The 15,411-nt window shown below is 41.4% G+C and overlaps 1 protein-coding gene across 1 annotated transcript in view; it reads right to left on the reverse strand.

The window, feature by feature from the left end:
- Positions 1 to 265: 265 nt before the first annotated feature.
- Positions 266 to 15,411, reverse strand: part of ube4a (ubiquitination factor E4A (UFD2 homolog, yeast)) — a 44,833-nt gene continuing 29,687 nt past the window's right edge. Inside the window, exons 14-20 of the mRNA XM_078533056.1 lie at positions 11,027 to 11,127; positions 9,204 to 9,317; positions 8,292 to 8,466; positions 4,290 to 4,470; positions 3,186 to 3,333; positions 2,460 to 2,617; positions 266 to 2,307 (exon numbers count right to left, since the gene is read on the reverse strand). Of these exons, the coding sequence (XP_078389182.1) occupies positions 2,169 to 2,307; positions 2,460 to 2,617; positions 3,186 to 3,333; positions 4,290 to 4,470; positions 8,292 to 8,466; positions 9,204 to 9,317; positions 11,027 to 11,127 (1,016 nt within the window). The 3' untranslated portion in view covers positions 266 to 2,168. The remainder of the gene's footprint in view (positions 2,308 to 2,459; positions 2,618 to 3,185; positions 3,334 to 4,289; positions 4,471 to 8,291; positions 8,467 to 9,203; positions 9,318 to 11,026; positions 11,128 to 15,411) is intronic.

The raw sequence follows: 15,411 nt of genomic DNA on the forward strand, positions 1-15,411 counted from the left end.
GTCCATACATGGGGAGGGCAGTGTGTTCCAACTCAATGGGACATGAGGCCAATAGTAGGGGCACTGGATTGAAAACATGCCAGCACAAGTTTGTACAAGAAAGGAACAGTTCCGAAAGGAGGCAAAATTAAACTGGACGCAAATGGCCTCAATCAAAGGTTCAGTGAACAAGACAGAGCCAAAGGCTTTTGAAACCTGCCAAAAATCAGTAACATTACTCTCCGTCTGCCTCACCAAACTTTACTGGACACCACTCAAGTACCGGTCCATTCAAAAACTTATTTTATTAAAAGAAACGATTGTTGAGAGTGCTATTTGGTGGCACTCCTGCCAAGTTAAAAGTCTATAGCACATCTCAGAAGAAGAACATACAATACATGAAATGACCATCACCATTCCTCAAGATTCACTGCTCATGAGTTATTAGTTAAGTTGATGTGCATCTGAAAAATAAATTCAACAGCTTATCCTCGCATAGTCTTAAAATACTTTGCAATGCTACACATTACTCGTTTCCATTAACTTGGGTATCCATATCCCTGACACAGTATTTTGCATTAACCCAGTATAATTTAGTATAATTTGTTCACCCCAGTTCAAGCTTACATAATGCATATCTAGTATCCATTCTCATCTGCATCAGGAAAGGCAGGTTAGGAGTGAACCTATCGCTTGGAAATGGTCATTGACAGTACAATCTTTTAGGTCAGTATGCTGGAGGAGGATAGAGAAAAAGCAAGGATCTGCAAACATCGTTCCCTTGCACACACAGACAGTGTTTTCTATAAGACGACTGCATTGAGATTACAGACACACTTTAAGCCTTTGCCCTTTGTGGTGCAGTCTTTGGGAGTTTCAGAAAAAAGCATCTTACAACAGAGACATTATATAAGGCAGCCACAGCCAACACAAAAGTGTATGAGGCTTTCTGTTTCAGCACACAGATTTCCAAACCAGGATTTGCAAGGGGGTTCCAGGGGGGTCTGTGAAAGTAATTGCGTTTGTGTGTGTCTGTCTGTCTGGGGCAGAGTACGGTTTTTGCTGCTATTGTTAAGAATTTTCCACTCTATAGCTATTGTTGACTTACTCAGACATCAATTCTGTTGCTGTATAGTAAAAATGAAAAAATACCTTTCCTCTAATATTCAGATTTCTTTTAGGTCACTGTCAGAAGTGGGAGAAGGGGTTTGGGTTCCCAAGGATGTGGCAGTTCTTGCATGAGATATCTTGGAGCACATCAATGTTTGCAGGGGCTCCCTCGCACAACTGGTGTCATGGATAGCACCACAAAAGGGAATCTTAGTGTACCAGATTTTGCAGAAGCTCCTCCATGCAAATTCTGACATGCAAGATTCAATACCAAGTAAGCGACACAACAAAAGTTACCCTTTCTTCTGTTCAGGACTCATTGCAGAGTAATGCAACAACACAATGGTACTGGTCTTGGCACATGCATAATAATTATGGAGATCTAGCGCACCAATGCATTTGCGTAACCATTAGTTGCTTCCCACTTTACACAGGACCTCTGAAGCCCTTTCAGCCAGATAGCTAAATGAACATCCCGTCCATCCAGTGCCTCCAAAAAGATGGTTCTGATGAGTAACAGGCTAAAACACCCACGCCTGGGAATAATGCTGCGCTACAGTAGCTTACCAATTTCCTTTATCTGCTATTTAAGTAGAGTTCTCAACCCGTTTAACATAAGAATGTTAAGGTGCCCGCTAAAACAGCAGAAAATGGAATTTTACACAAGCACATTAAGTGCTTGTACCTTATTAACTGCACAACACAATTTCAAAGCCACTAAACATGTACCAACTTTAAAAAAAGCACATGGTTGGTTGTGAACTCCTCACTCAGTAGATTTTACAGGTCTCCTCACATTTCAGACTTTCAGTCAGCTACATTGATAAGAAAATACTGAATTTGGGGTGCTAACGTTGGGAGCTGGTTGCTTGAGAGCAAAAATGGGACTGTGTTGGACCAACCTCCTGCACAGTTAGGACAAGAACATTCCATTATATTGATTGGTAATGAACAGGGGTTGCGATGATGGATTAAGATATGCCATTAAGGTACAGTCCCTGCGTAGTCCTGGTACAGCAGGCAAATTTAGACAGCAGTGAATGTCCGATAACATTCTTGCGCTTGTCATTTTTGGTTTCTCACTCTAAGGTTTGCCCATTTTGTTCCTTCTGTCGTTTCCTTTCTGCCAACCACTGCTGAATTTTCTCTCTCATTTCTGAGTTTGCTTTGATCTGATCCATCGTGAGTGGACTACGGTTGAATGGGTCGGTTTGGTCACTGAAGCAAAACAGAACAAAAACAAGAATTAGTGCTGTAGGTGGATTTAAGATACAAGAGGGGAAACAATGCAAATGAAATTCACTGACTTCAAATACTACCATCGGTGATACACCAGAATTAATTTGCCTCCTTTTACCCAAATTCCTTACCTGAGGAGATGCCTAGCTATGGTTGACCTGTCAACTGTCACCCGGGAGGAGGGCAATATAACGGGATCGGTCATCACTGTGCTCATTATTGGATCCAGGAATTCATCTGGTGCATCTACGAATGTTTCCTCTTCCTGCTGTTGCAGGTCTGCAAGAGACTGATTGACAGAGTATCAATGTTATCTGTGGTCAAGGATGGCATCATAGCAAGAGAAAGCAACACATCCAAACTAGTGCACTGTCCAAGTATAGCTTTGTTTGGAGCTTCAGACTCTAGAGACACAGAGATAAGACTTATCTTGTATGTTGGCATATAAGTCAACATTCGAAGCCATGAAAAATCCCTCCAAAAACGGGGTTAGACATACATGTTGAGTATGAACGTGAACTACTGGTGTGGGTGTGGGTGGTCACTATTTTGAAATGTCATCAGCATCCGATGCAAATAGTGGGTGCATTTTAGACTCCCCTGCATCATCGCAATACAGCCCATATCACCTGCTTGATCCTTTGTACCCAGTTATATGTAAAACATGCATTTGTGGGGTGAAAAATTGAGGCCGACTACAAATGCGAGTTTAGGATGTCATGGATGGTAATGTAGTCATGCCAATCTTAATGAAGCCCGAGAAAGGCTCTTTCATTCACAAGACACTGCACCATCTGAAAATTTCTGTGCCATTGCTGCTCGGTGACAATAATGCCAGTGAATTACTCGTGACATACCTTTACTTTATCAGCCAGTTCACTGAAAGCCATGATCATGTTGCCTGGCTTATTAATCTTCTTCAGCACCCTTACAGTCTGTGCAAACAGCATTGGAGAATAGGAGCGCCCATCTTTTGGCACAGTAGCACAGAAATTCTCTTTCACTCTGGTGGAGGAACAAGAGGGAAGAGTTTAGAATAACTTTTAAATGTTTTGCTTGGCTTCAGTCCCAAATATCAAGGACAGGGCAGGTAAAGCACATTGTATTTGCATTCTCCTCCAGTATTTAAAAATAAAAATTCAGATATGTGCTATGGTATGCAAGTTAGTGCATCTAAACAATGGGGAATCAGAATTAAGAAGGTAGCAGAAAATATTCTTCATGTCGAAGAAATCAATTCCAATGGAGATCTTAATGTTGAGTTGAATATGACCCTTCTTCAGTTCGAAAGAATCATATTCGACTCGAAACATTAACTCTGTTTCTCTCTCCATAAGTGCTGCCAGGCCTGCTGAGTATTTGCAGCACTTTCTGTTTTTATTTCAGATTTCCAGCTTCAGCAGCATTTTGCTTTTATTCCAATGAAGATCTTGTTGTTTGATGTTAGTCATTCTGCTTTGTTCCTACATGTCTTCTACTAGCTGGGGAAAGCACTGGCAGAGACTTGGGAGAAGATCAGTTGCCTGCTCGCAATAGCTTTGAGTTTCCTCTGTGTATTATTTTTAAATACACTGGATTTTCATTTGAACAGAAACTCTCGTTTGCCCAATTTTAAAGTAATTGCTGCCCTGATCATTTTAAATAGCGCACAAATCAAACCCAACAATTGGCAAAGAATCTATACAAAGAGACTGAAAAAGGGGATAGGGGAGAGAATTATTTTGTTCTTCTTTCCAGTCTTGAATCCTAATTACAGTGACAGCTCTGATGTAGACTAAATGGTTCCAAGGATTATGTAACAGGCCACTCATTGTATATTTCGCGGCTTTTTCGGCTATCAGAACCCTCCTTTCAGTCATTAGTAGTCAAGCACCAATTTGGCATATTCCAATTCAGAGAATTAGATTCCAGCTATTTGCTGCAAGGGACAAATTATATTTTGTTGAACTGTTGTTACTTACCCCAGGTTTAAATATATGGTACAAATGTCAGACACCAACTGTTGTGGCTTAAAGTCAAATTCACTGAAATCCTTGACCTTGAGGGCACCCATTTTAGGCCCAACTAAGTGTTGAAGAAAATAGTTCAACATTGAGATGATCCGCTCAGCGAGGATGGGGTGCACACACAGAGCCTTGATTTCTGCCAGAGAGAATCACAGTAGATAATTAAAACAATCACAGTTTGTTGGTAGTTTTTATACAAAAAATAACCTTTAATTTTCCTTCCTCTCCTGTAGATGTTTACTATTGCTGGGGTAGAGTTCCAAGGGCAAGGACTATCCTCCAGTACAACTCCGAAATGGCCACTGTTCATGTCAGAAAGATATAATAATGTTATTGGAATTTATTGTAAAACAGTGTGTCTATATGTGTGTGCATGAATGTGTGAGAGACTTAATTGGATTAAAGGCAGCTGGTCTGAAGGTTTTGATGTAAACATGGAGGAGGTTTAGAATGTAAGGTGTAAAAGGATATTTGCATTTTTAAATAAACCAGACTAGATTGTTTTCAAAGGAGGAGTGAAATGTGTCACCTAGCCAGGCAAAGTTTAGAAACAGTGCATTTATTTTTCCCAAAGATTACTGGTAAAACTCATGCTACGAGAGATTTTTATTATCAGAAAGATAAAGTCCAAAGATATTGTGAAACAATGGGAATTTGCATTCAAAAGGAGAAAATATGTATAAAGGAGCAAAGGCTGTGTGTAAGGGTAGGCATTTTTAAGATCTAACAAGTGTGAAAAGCCTTCAGCATCTATGCATCAAGCTGCTGTTTTCAAAGAACTGAAGTTAAGAAAATCACTTTGAATTCGACTGGTTCAGGGTATTGTGTCTCACTTTGCCTGGGTCTTTTAAAATCTGTGTGCCTTACTGTTGCCTTAACGAAAGTGTAACTGGGAGTCAGATTAAGTAGAGGATTTAGAAGTTATCATAGTAGTAATTTGTAGTTCTAGATCTGTGGTTAAATTCATTTCTCCTATTAATAAATGTTTAATCTAGTTTTGTAAAAACCTATAAGACTTGGTCTTATTACTACTGAATTCAAGGCACGCATCTCAAAAATTTATACAAATTGCAGAACAAGTTGTGGCAGTTGTTTCAAGTTTCCCTTTGGGATTTGGATAACCAGTCAGCATTTACCATTGACTGTGCCATAACAGTTCACCTGTCTGCCCAACTGTTGGTAGATGGTCTGACTGGGGACAACGTCACAACTGAGCTCAGACCTGTTTCCATCCAACACACAGAGGGCACTCTACGGCACAAGTCACTGAACTGTGGCCAGGAACAAACTACTGGATTTTTCCTATTCCAGCTCAGAGTACAGAGGCCAACAGTAACATCCCAACTGGTGCCCTGGCTGAATTCAGCTCATTCAATACAATTTAAGAATCAAATTTTGGACCTTCTAGTTTGTGGGCATTTTTACTGGGTAAGAATAACTAGGGGTATGGAGTTAAGGTGGGTAAATGGAGTTAAGGTACAGATCAGCTATGATCAAATTGAATGGTGGAGCAGGCTTGAGGGGCTGAATGGCCTCCTCCTGTTCCTATGTTGTTTAATGCCGTGTAAAAGATGGTTTAATATTGCATAGATGTGGTTCGAAATACTAAAGCAGTAATAGTAATTAGTAATGACCCAGCACCATGAGTGATTCACAGTAAAAGCGGGAATATGAACTTGCCTCAGTGACAACTGCTTCGGAACATGGGGAAAAGGCAAACTCTCAGTGCACTCTGGGAAACAGGTATGGAATACTCCCCGGAAGACCATTATCCTACAATCCCATTTTATAACCCACTGATTTTTAACTCGATTAAAATACTTCAGGATTAAAGTTTATTCTTAAGCATTAACATGCAAAAATACTTTTCATCTTTAAATCTGGAGCAGCCTCTAGGTTCACTAAGGGGTAAGTAACACCTTTGCTACGCTTATCTAGTGCAAAATTATATCTCATAGTACACACTCTGCTCTCACTGCCTTTGCTTTCCTCTGCATTCAGTGAGCAGCATTAGACAGCAAGAGCCAAGGATTAAGCATTCAGTCTTGACCTTTCATATCTAAGCTTTGGAAACAAAACAATCACTGCGCTCAGATTAGAAAGCCAGGGAATTGAACTGCAAATTTGTAAGTTTTAAAATTACATCAGTCTTGAGTTGACTAATACTTGAGGTCAAGGGCATCTTTAGCATATAACTGGCTTTAGCATGATGACTGGTTTCCTAATCAAACTTCACTTTCTCTCCCTGCCCTGCACATAGGGAGCTGGATGTATTGGGGGTGCGATGTCTCAGCAGCCCAGAACGGCTAGCTTGGTTATGAAAGCCAGGTAAATAGCATGAGAGGTCAGGCAACGGTCCCAAATTTCAAAATGTTAATTTATACTCTTAAAAGAAAATCATATTTTGGGGGAATTTTCTTGTTTAAAAAAAAAATGGGACCTGACATCTAGGGCATCAAAAATTAATCAGATAGACGGAGAGCTATTCAGAAATATTGGGAAAATTCAGCGAGGCAGCACTTGGAGGGATTGGGGGTGGCGCAGGGGCAAGGGTTAGCTAATCTGGAGCACATCAATCGCTGATTTGTGCTCCTATTGAGCAAGGTTCTGTTCAGGAAGCGCAGCTTCACTTAATCTGCCCAGTTCACTGGAAGGCTTGAAATTGATTAAGTTATAGCTTCTTGTTGTTAATGCTAATATAAACTTTATTTTTTTTTAAAAATGGGTATCTTTCCATTATTTTACATATTTTCCCCCTTTTAATCCTTATGGCCTGAGACTTGCAACAGAGGAAGGATGCTGCACAACCCTTCCCAGGTTCCTGTCAGTGACCACTGAGCCAACTCTCTTCCAAACTTCCCAGGAAACAACACGACCTCAGCTTAGAGGAGGTCGGGCGGTGTAAAGGTGCTGTAATTTAAAACTACACAGCTCCCTGGGGATTCTCAGCAATGACAGTTTTTAATGCTAAAATATATGATTCATACTGAGATCAGTATTTTAGAGATTTCTTTCCTGCTGGAAGAGGGCTTATTTATTGTAAAGTTATTTTGCTTTTCAATTTCACAGTATCATAAAGCACAGGTGGTGGTAATTTGGCCCATCGTGCCTGTTGGCTCTTTCAAACAGCTATCCAGTTAGTCCCAGTCTCCTACTTCAAGGGTTCCCAAACTGTGGGTCGCGAGCTAGAAGCAGCAATGGCGTGCTTGGAGCTCAGACTGAGTTTTGACAGTTTTGACCCCTTAAATGTTCATTTTTTTTGCCTGTTGGTAGGCGTAGCTTAACCGTCTGTTCTCTGAGGCTCCATTGCTGCTACAACCGCAGCCTGTAAAAAGTTGTGTCTTTGCTTTTTACAGGGCAAACCCAGCAGTTTTAAAAGCCATCTGGTCAACACCCCCCCCCACTCCAACCCCAATCAAAACTCTCTCCTCCCTGCTCGGCAACTTCCCCTGGCCTCCGCTCAGCAACTCTTTAACCCTCCTACCGTCCCACCACCCACCCCCCTTCACTTTTCATTCTGGGGTCACACAAAGTCTGAGGCATTAAAATGGATTAATCGGTTTAAAAGTTTGGGAAGCACTCTTCTTTCACCATAAAACCTGCATATATTTCAAGTTTCAAGCATTTATCTAATTCCCTTTAGAAAGCTAATATTGAATACGCTTCCGCCACATTTTTTAGGCAGGGCATTGTAAAGCATAACATCTTGCAAGTTGTTATTCAAGCAAGGAGCTCGAATCCAAAGAATCCAACTCCATTACATCATATTTTGTTCTTCCCCATAGCTTAAAAAAACAAGCAACATTTTACAGATTTACCTGGCTCAGGGCCTGTAGACAACAGGAGATTCAAACCCACCTGGTGTTTACAAAAGCCCAAATGGCATGACCTTTGGAGCCACATCAGATCCCAAAGCTCCAATCATTCTTGTTTTTCTTTCATTTCAAACGCACTGACCTGAAGTAAGGAATGCCAAGGTGCCGATCGTTTCGTTAGACATAATGTTGTGAAAGCGAGCCAGCTGCCCAAACATCTGGAGGTTGCCTTCCTTTTCCCTCCGAGCTTCAGGGGGCAAGTTATCCCAGTCCCCCCGGTCCTTCTCAATCTGTTGGATTTTAATCTTGCTCAAATACTACAAAGTTTAACAAAAAAAAACCCTTTCAAATAAACTGCAGTGCCTCACGACACAATTTTCCAACTTAAAATGCTTAAAGAGACAGAAACAAGAATCCATTAATCTCCAGTCTGTAATACCACATGGCATTTTTCTGCAATTATCTCACTTGCTAGTTTCTACTGAATGACTTTCCTTTCAAAAAGTCCAATCAGAAATGCAAGTATTTATTGCCTCCTCACTTGCCCCAATAGTTCATTGGAGGAATACACCATGTTATGCAGCACTAAATTTTACAGGGGCAAAAAGTACCAGCTGCAAATCTATAGTCTGTGTTGTTAGCAAATTTCAACCAGGGCATCACTTCAGGCACTGCCACCATTCTCAATGCCCCAAGGCCAAGGAGGAAAGAGAAAAACAAAGTCAGCCATGGTTTCTGCGCCTGATCACTATTTGGGGTCCTCAGCTGGGAAGTGCAGATATTGGACTGGGTTCAGCTATGGTACCCCCTTGACAATCCAATAGTCTGGTAACATGTAAATGAAGAATTGCCATTTGAGAGAGGCTGCTGGTCCCTAGGAAACTGTATTCCAGTAACAGGTCAAAAGGGGAGGGAAGAAAGGTGGAAAACAATATGCAAGCAATTAAACTCATCATCCTGCACATCCACCTTGTTTTTTGAAGAGGGGAGGAGAGAAGAGTGTGCACCAGACATGTAAATACAGTAATAAAAGCAAGTGGTTTGCATTAGCTACCTGGATAGCTTCATCCAATAGAAAGATGGCATCATTAATGAGTAGATTGAGAAATCGGAGAAAAAGAGGAGGGTTCATTGCCTCCAAGTTGTCAAACGCATAGTCAGCTAAAGTCTGTAAAGGCAAACACAAACAGGAGAAATAATTCAAAGTTGCATGTCCGAGAACAATTTAGGCCATTCCATCATTAAAGTTGTTGAGATGTTAGGTTGTAGATCTGAACTTCACATCAAGGTTATAGAGCATCTCCATTAATCTAACTGTATATCTTTTACCAAGATGAGGGATATTTGTGCTGGTGAATGCAACACTTTTCATGTCAGGCACCATGTGGCTGCATCTAGCTCTCCAAGGTTAGCAACAGCATAATTAAGAGCAGAGTAATGTTCATTCTACTCTACTCAACATTATCCCTTCATCCCAAGATTAGAAAGGACCACCTACTGCATCAATGTGATATTTGCTATTTCTCACACTGGCCATATAATCTCTCCCTGGGACACTAAACCAAGAGTGTGGGGTCAAACTTCAAATTGGTTAGACCCTTAGTCAGATTGTTTTATTTGTCAATTAAACTTGACAGGCAGCATTTTTTGCATTACCCGTGTACAACAACCATTGCAAAAGGCTCGATAAATGTTTTCTAACAGTTACTACTGTGATTTAAAAGTTGCACACACTTCAACATATAGATTTTGATCTGAAAAGCCAGCAACCAGAATAAATTGTGGTGAAACACTATCCCTTGCCACAGCTGACCCACGTAATTTCCACATGTTTTTGATTCCCTCCTTTCCCACTGCCATTTATTTTATACCTGCTACAGCTCGACTATGAACCCTATGAAATGTGAGCAAAGAGGTTAACGTGTTTTAGATAAGCTAAATACGATTTATTCAACTACGCTCATTAATTAGTGTTCTGGACATAAAGTTTATAACTACACTTCACTTCAACATTGACAATACAAAAAAAACATTCTTGAAGTAGTTCCTAAAAGTCAGGGGCCAGGATTTTCCCCTTGGCGATTTGGGGGCGGGTCTCGGTCGCCATGGGGAAAATGACGCTAGATGACATCGGGAGGAATCCCCGACGTCATCCCAGTTCATTTAAATTTTTAGGAAGGCGGGCGGACAGCAAAATCAGCTGTCCGCCCGCCGACCTGTCAATGGCCAATTGAGGCCATTTACAGGCTATTTAAAGTAATTAAAGTCCTGCCCGTCCAACCTTAAGGCTGGCGGGCTGGCCAGGAGCCCCAGTGGGCTCCAGATTATTGATGAAACTTCATCCACTGGCGGGATGAAGTTTCATGTCCGTATTGTAAAAAATTAATAAAGTTTATTTGGTCTTTATTAAGGTGTCCCATCTCGTGTGACATTGTCACATGAGGGGGACATGTTAATAATTTTTTAATGTTTCTATTTTTAATGTTTTTGACACTGTCAGTATTCTCCCTGAGACAGGACTTTGCCTCAGGGAAAAGTGTGCTCTTTCGCGCACATGTGTGAAAGAGCGCACTTTGACAGCTCGGGATTCTCTCCTCCCCACCGGAAGCGCATAGCGCCTTCCGTCGGGGATGCCGCTGGGTGGGCCTTAACTGGCCCGCCCACTTAAAATGGCGGCAGGGCCCGCTTCAGTGGCGGGGGTCGGCTGCCCGCCCACCGCCAAGCCGGTGGGGCCCACCCGCCATCCAAGGGCTAAATTCTGCCCAGGGTATTATGTTTCAAATATTTTAAACGGGTTGAATTAAAAAACATATTTAGTACACAAGGTGGGTGGGTAAGACAATATATTTAAACACACTAAATTAAAATAATACAGACCTTGATGCTTTGCCTGTAGTTACCATATCCCCACATGTATTTTAGGATAGGATACATGGGCCGCCTGTAGTTAAACTTTTGCTCAAACTGATGTGGATCACCTAGTAGCAGATGAAACAGTAACAGCGATCACTTTCAGAAGTAAATCTACTTTATCATTGTTTAGGAGTTAGCTGACTTGAGTTTAAGTTGCTTAGGATATCAGGCAGATGGAAAAGGTAGATCGCTGGAACACAGTCATGCCATCATCATTCAAATGTTCCATGTGGTGTTGGGTACCAGGAGCAAGGGTAATTCTGATGTTCACACTCCTGCCAACTCACCAAAGTATCACAGAAAGGGATGAGATTCTCCCCATCTTTGATCACTATCCAGAACAAACCTTCATCTCTCCCCTACCCCAGAGTATCCAGCTTTTCTAAAATTATTCTAGGCTATTTTGTTTCTCCCCAATCTATTCAACATTATGATCACATGGGAAGAATTTTAACTTCAGTTCTCCATTTGCCTTTCCCCAGCTTGCCTGCATATTCACATCTTCTATTGTCTTGGAGTAGTTCATATAGTACTCTGGATATACCTTTTCTGTACCATATTGTACCCAGGGGCGTAGTGCCAAATTTTGAGGTACCTGAGCTGTAAAAAAATGTGTTGGCCATATAATTTCTAAACCTATTTTTATGCTTTGCTTTTTTTAACGTATTAATCATTAGAATCCCCATAAGTCAGCCAAACTATGCTTTTAAGTGAAAAATATTAGTGCCCCCACTGCCATCAACCTTTCTCATCCCTCCCTGCAACAACCACCCCACCCGCAACCACAGGCTCCACCCCAACCCCCTCCCTACCCCTCCCCCCAACCTCCCTAACCACCACCCCCTTCTCCCCACATCCCAGCCTCCCCAGTAGCAGCGCAACAATGAGTGAAACTGCTCTGACAGATCGGCTTCAAAAAATTGGAACACTCAGCATGAAAGTTCCGACTTTTTTTTAAAACCGGTCTGTCAGGTCCTAAGCTCTGGCTGCTCAGTGTGATGACGAGAACTCCATTTAAAACACTGAACCCGGGCCCCCTTTACCCCCGTCTGCACCTCCTCTCCTGGGCCCTGGTTGGAAGTGCCATGATTGTACCTTATAAAAATGAGGTCCTCTTTCAGTCATTCCCTTTCAAGACTGACAAACCAACTTTCCTCTAATCTTTCTTAGTTACTCAATCCTCAGGTCAGTCTTCTGACTCTAAACCACGCCACCACCTGATCTTGAATGCTCTATGCCTCAGTGAACAGAACTGAACACAGTAATCACTGATCCCACTAATATTTTTAATAATATAATTATTAATAATATAATATAATCTTCCTGCCAGGTTATTTTCACTGTTTCCCTGGTGTCCCGTTACCCCTCATCAACTGAAGCTGCAAAGAAACAAAAATGGGCACTCACTCTCAGGCCTCTGCCAATGCTTCGAGATGTTCGAGCATAGCTGAATGAGGGTTTTCCCCTTCCACTATCCTTTATGGATGCACTCAACTCCTGCTCACCAATTCCCCAGTCTCAAATTCAGTACATCGAGAAGCTCAGACATAAACCTACACCCTTTTAAGGCACTGCCTCAATGTGCTGCATCTTCATCATTTATACTAATTTTCAGAAACAACCTGAAATTTTCACCAGAACTTTGAGACTGGGTGTTTTTAGCCTGCCAGATACATTCAAACAACTTGTCCCAGCACTCTCCCCTTCATCCTCCCAACTCCTCCCCACTCCGTCTCAACAAGTTTATTGATTCAGCAGCTGAGCCATACAGATCAGAACAGCCCCACGTTTGACCTTCAGTGTTTCAAATCATTCAGCTCAAAGTGAAAAGCAAGGTTACAGTAGAGGTGGTGTAATTAGCCTCAGCATCAAGGTCAGAAAATGGCATGCACTCCTGCTAGTTACCCAGCAATCCTTCCTGCATGTGCAAGTGTGTGGCTATCGGGTGAGAATGGGATTGGGCTATGGTTATTTTGCCCCAGCTCAAACAGACTTCTGACATTGTCTGCATAGGTTCGTTCAAGAAGAATGGCTACTTGTATTCAGGTAGCTACTAGCTATGGAACGGTGCTCCAACAAGGAATAAATGCTTTCAGAAGGCAAGGGACAAAAAAAAAAATAAATCATACCTATTGATTCATGGGTAACATCAAAAAGAGTATTTTTAAACTCTCAATGTTTCATTCCTTAAACACCTATTCCAGTTCAATGACAGCCCAACTCACAAGGCAAGTAACAGCACCAAGAATGCTAGAATCAGTGACTAAATAAAACATGGCAACACAATCCAAATACCAGGATGGGGATAACGAGAATGAAAATAGGCCAAAGAAACACCTTCATTCATTTGGTCACTTGAGTAAAATTCAACCCCAAGATTCCCCAACTATAAAACAATTCAGTATCTAGTTTTATACCTTACTGGTCCCTCAAACTTCAGCAAAAAGAAAATAAATTAGATCCTGACTCACGTAATTTATTCCAGTACCACATTCTCTATACACTCGTCATTGGTTGCAAGTTAGTTACAGACATGGATGGCCATTTGTGTTATCTTAGCCCACCTATCCGAAATAACCTACAGCACCCAACTGGCTTGGATTCCAGAGTTTGTCACCATTATCCTACCCAGGCATCCATTCCAAGTGTTGCTCACACTATATACTTTGTGACATCAGCTCTAAATTTGGAACTGTGTCACTTCATCCTACCGTCAACCACGTGCAATCTGAAGTAACAATGTGCTCTTCCAGTAATGTTTACTTCTCTTGTGCCTCTCAATCACCCACCAGGATGAAGTTTTATCTAGCCTGGAAAGACAGGAACTTCACCGCAAATAGTGATTTATGCGGTTCAGTTATGCTAAAATTAGATGGTGAATAGTTTCATCATTTGACAAACCAGCAAAAGAATTGGGCATCAGCTTTTCAAAAAAAGAAAACTTCAACAGGAACTCTTGTACCTGTCTTTCTGAACATTGCTCAATAGCTGGCCCCAAAATTACTTTTTCTGTTATAGGAAACAGTAAAAGAACACAGGTGATTTTATAGAACTAAAAATAAAAGTGTGCCAAGTTAAGAAAGGAAGCAACAGCCAAGAAAATCATTTTCAAGCCCAAAACATCCAATATTTTGAAAGAGGCAACTGGATTATGCTGATTACAGCAGTAATACAACATCGCAGTTTTAAAATTTATCTCAAAAGCAAATCTCTCGCCAATCAACCCAGCCTTCTTCTGAAAGATACAAGCTCCTGCTGGTACAGTACCATAGGCTCCAGTGTAACCTAGACAGGGTGCACTCTTGGGCTATGAAAATGTGGCCTGCATCACAATCAAGCCCAATCCTGTTCTCACCTAAGATCCATGCAGATACTTGCTGGCAGCAATTCTACCTGATTTTATACCCCTCCCAATTGATAAGTTGCTGAGCTAATTTTAATTCCCTTGCTCTCTCAGCTGAGAACAACTCTCTCAGCACAAACTAGGATTTGAACCCAGGATTCTGCTGTTTGCATGGTTCAGTTTCAAAAAGAAGTTGTGGCTATGTAGATGTAGAAACGTTAACTTTAGCACAGTACTACAGATACTGTCTCTGAGTAATCTACATTCATAGAGCATTACCTTAACCCCCATCCTCCTCTAACAAAAATATGAAAGCGAAAGTATGAGCCATGTGCAGCACACCTGGCTTTGTAACATCAGCGCAACAGAATCAAAATAATTAACAATCAGTTCTGTTCTGTCACACTTCCAAGTATTTCCTATCAATACTAGATATTGACAAGTTGGGGTGGTTTAAAAGTTGAGCGAAATGTTCTATTTTTCTTAGAAAAACTCAGCATCTGTGGTGAGGAAGACAGAGTTAACATTTCGAGTACGTATGACTCTTCTTCAGAGCTTTCTCTCCACAGATGCTGTCTGTGGAGACCTGCTGAGATTTTCCAGCATTTTTTGTTTTTGTTTCAGATTTCCAGCATCTACAGTATTTTGTTTTCTTCCTTGGTCGGGTGAAGGGGAGGGAACTTAGGGTTGTGTGGGAGAAAGAAAAATATCTATGTCCATGAAGAATCAAAGCAAATCTACAAGTGTCATATTCGGCAATCTACAATACAGTAGCTTACTCTGCACTCACTTACTCATGACCTACAGCACTGCCCGCTCTGCCATCTACATTCTGAACACTTCAACACCACTCCCCTGTGAATGCTCATCTTGCACTTGGCTCTGTTAGTTGTCCTGCGTGCTCCCTCTTCTGCCCTTTTGTTCTGTTTGCATGCAGCAGTGAACAGCGCATGGAATAGTCTGTGTGCATCAAAATCAAATTTCATTCTCCCTGGGAAATCAATCG

Source organism: Cetorhinus maximus, chromosome 2 (assembly GCF_964194155.1).
Source record: "Cetorhinus maximus chromosome 2, sCetMax3.hap1.1, whole genome shotgun sequence".
NCBI classification, from domain to species: domain Eukaryota; kingdom Metazoa; phylum Chordata; class Chondrichthyes; order Lamniformes; family Cetorhinidae; genus Cetorhinus; species Cetorhinus maximus.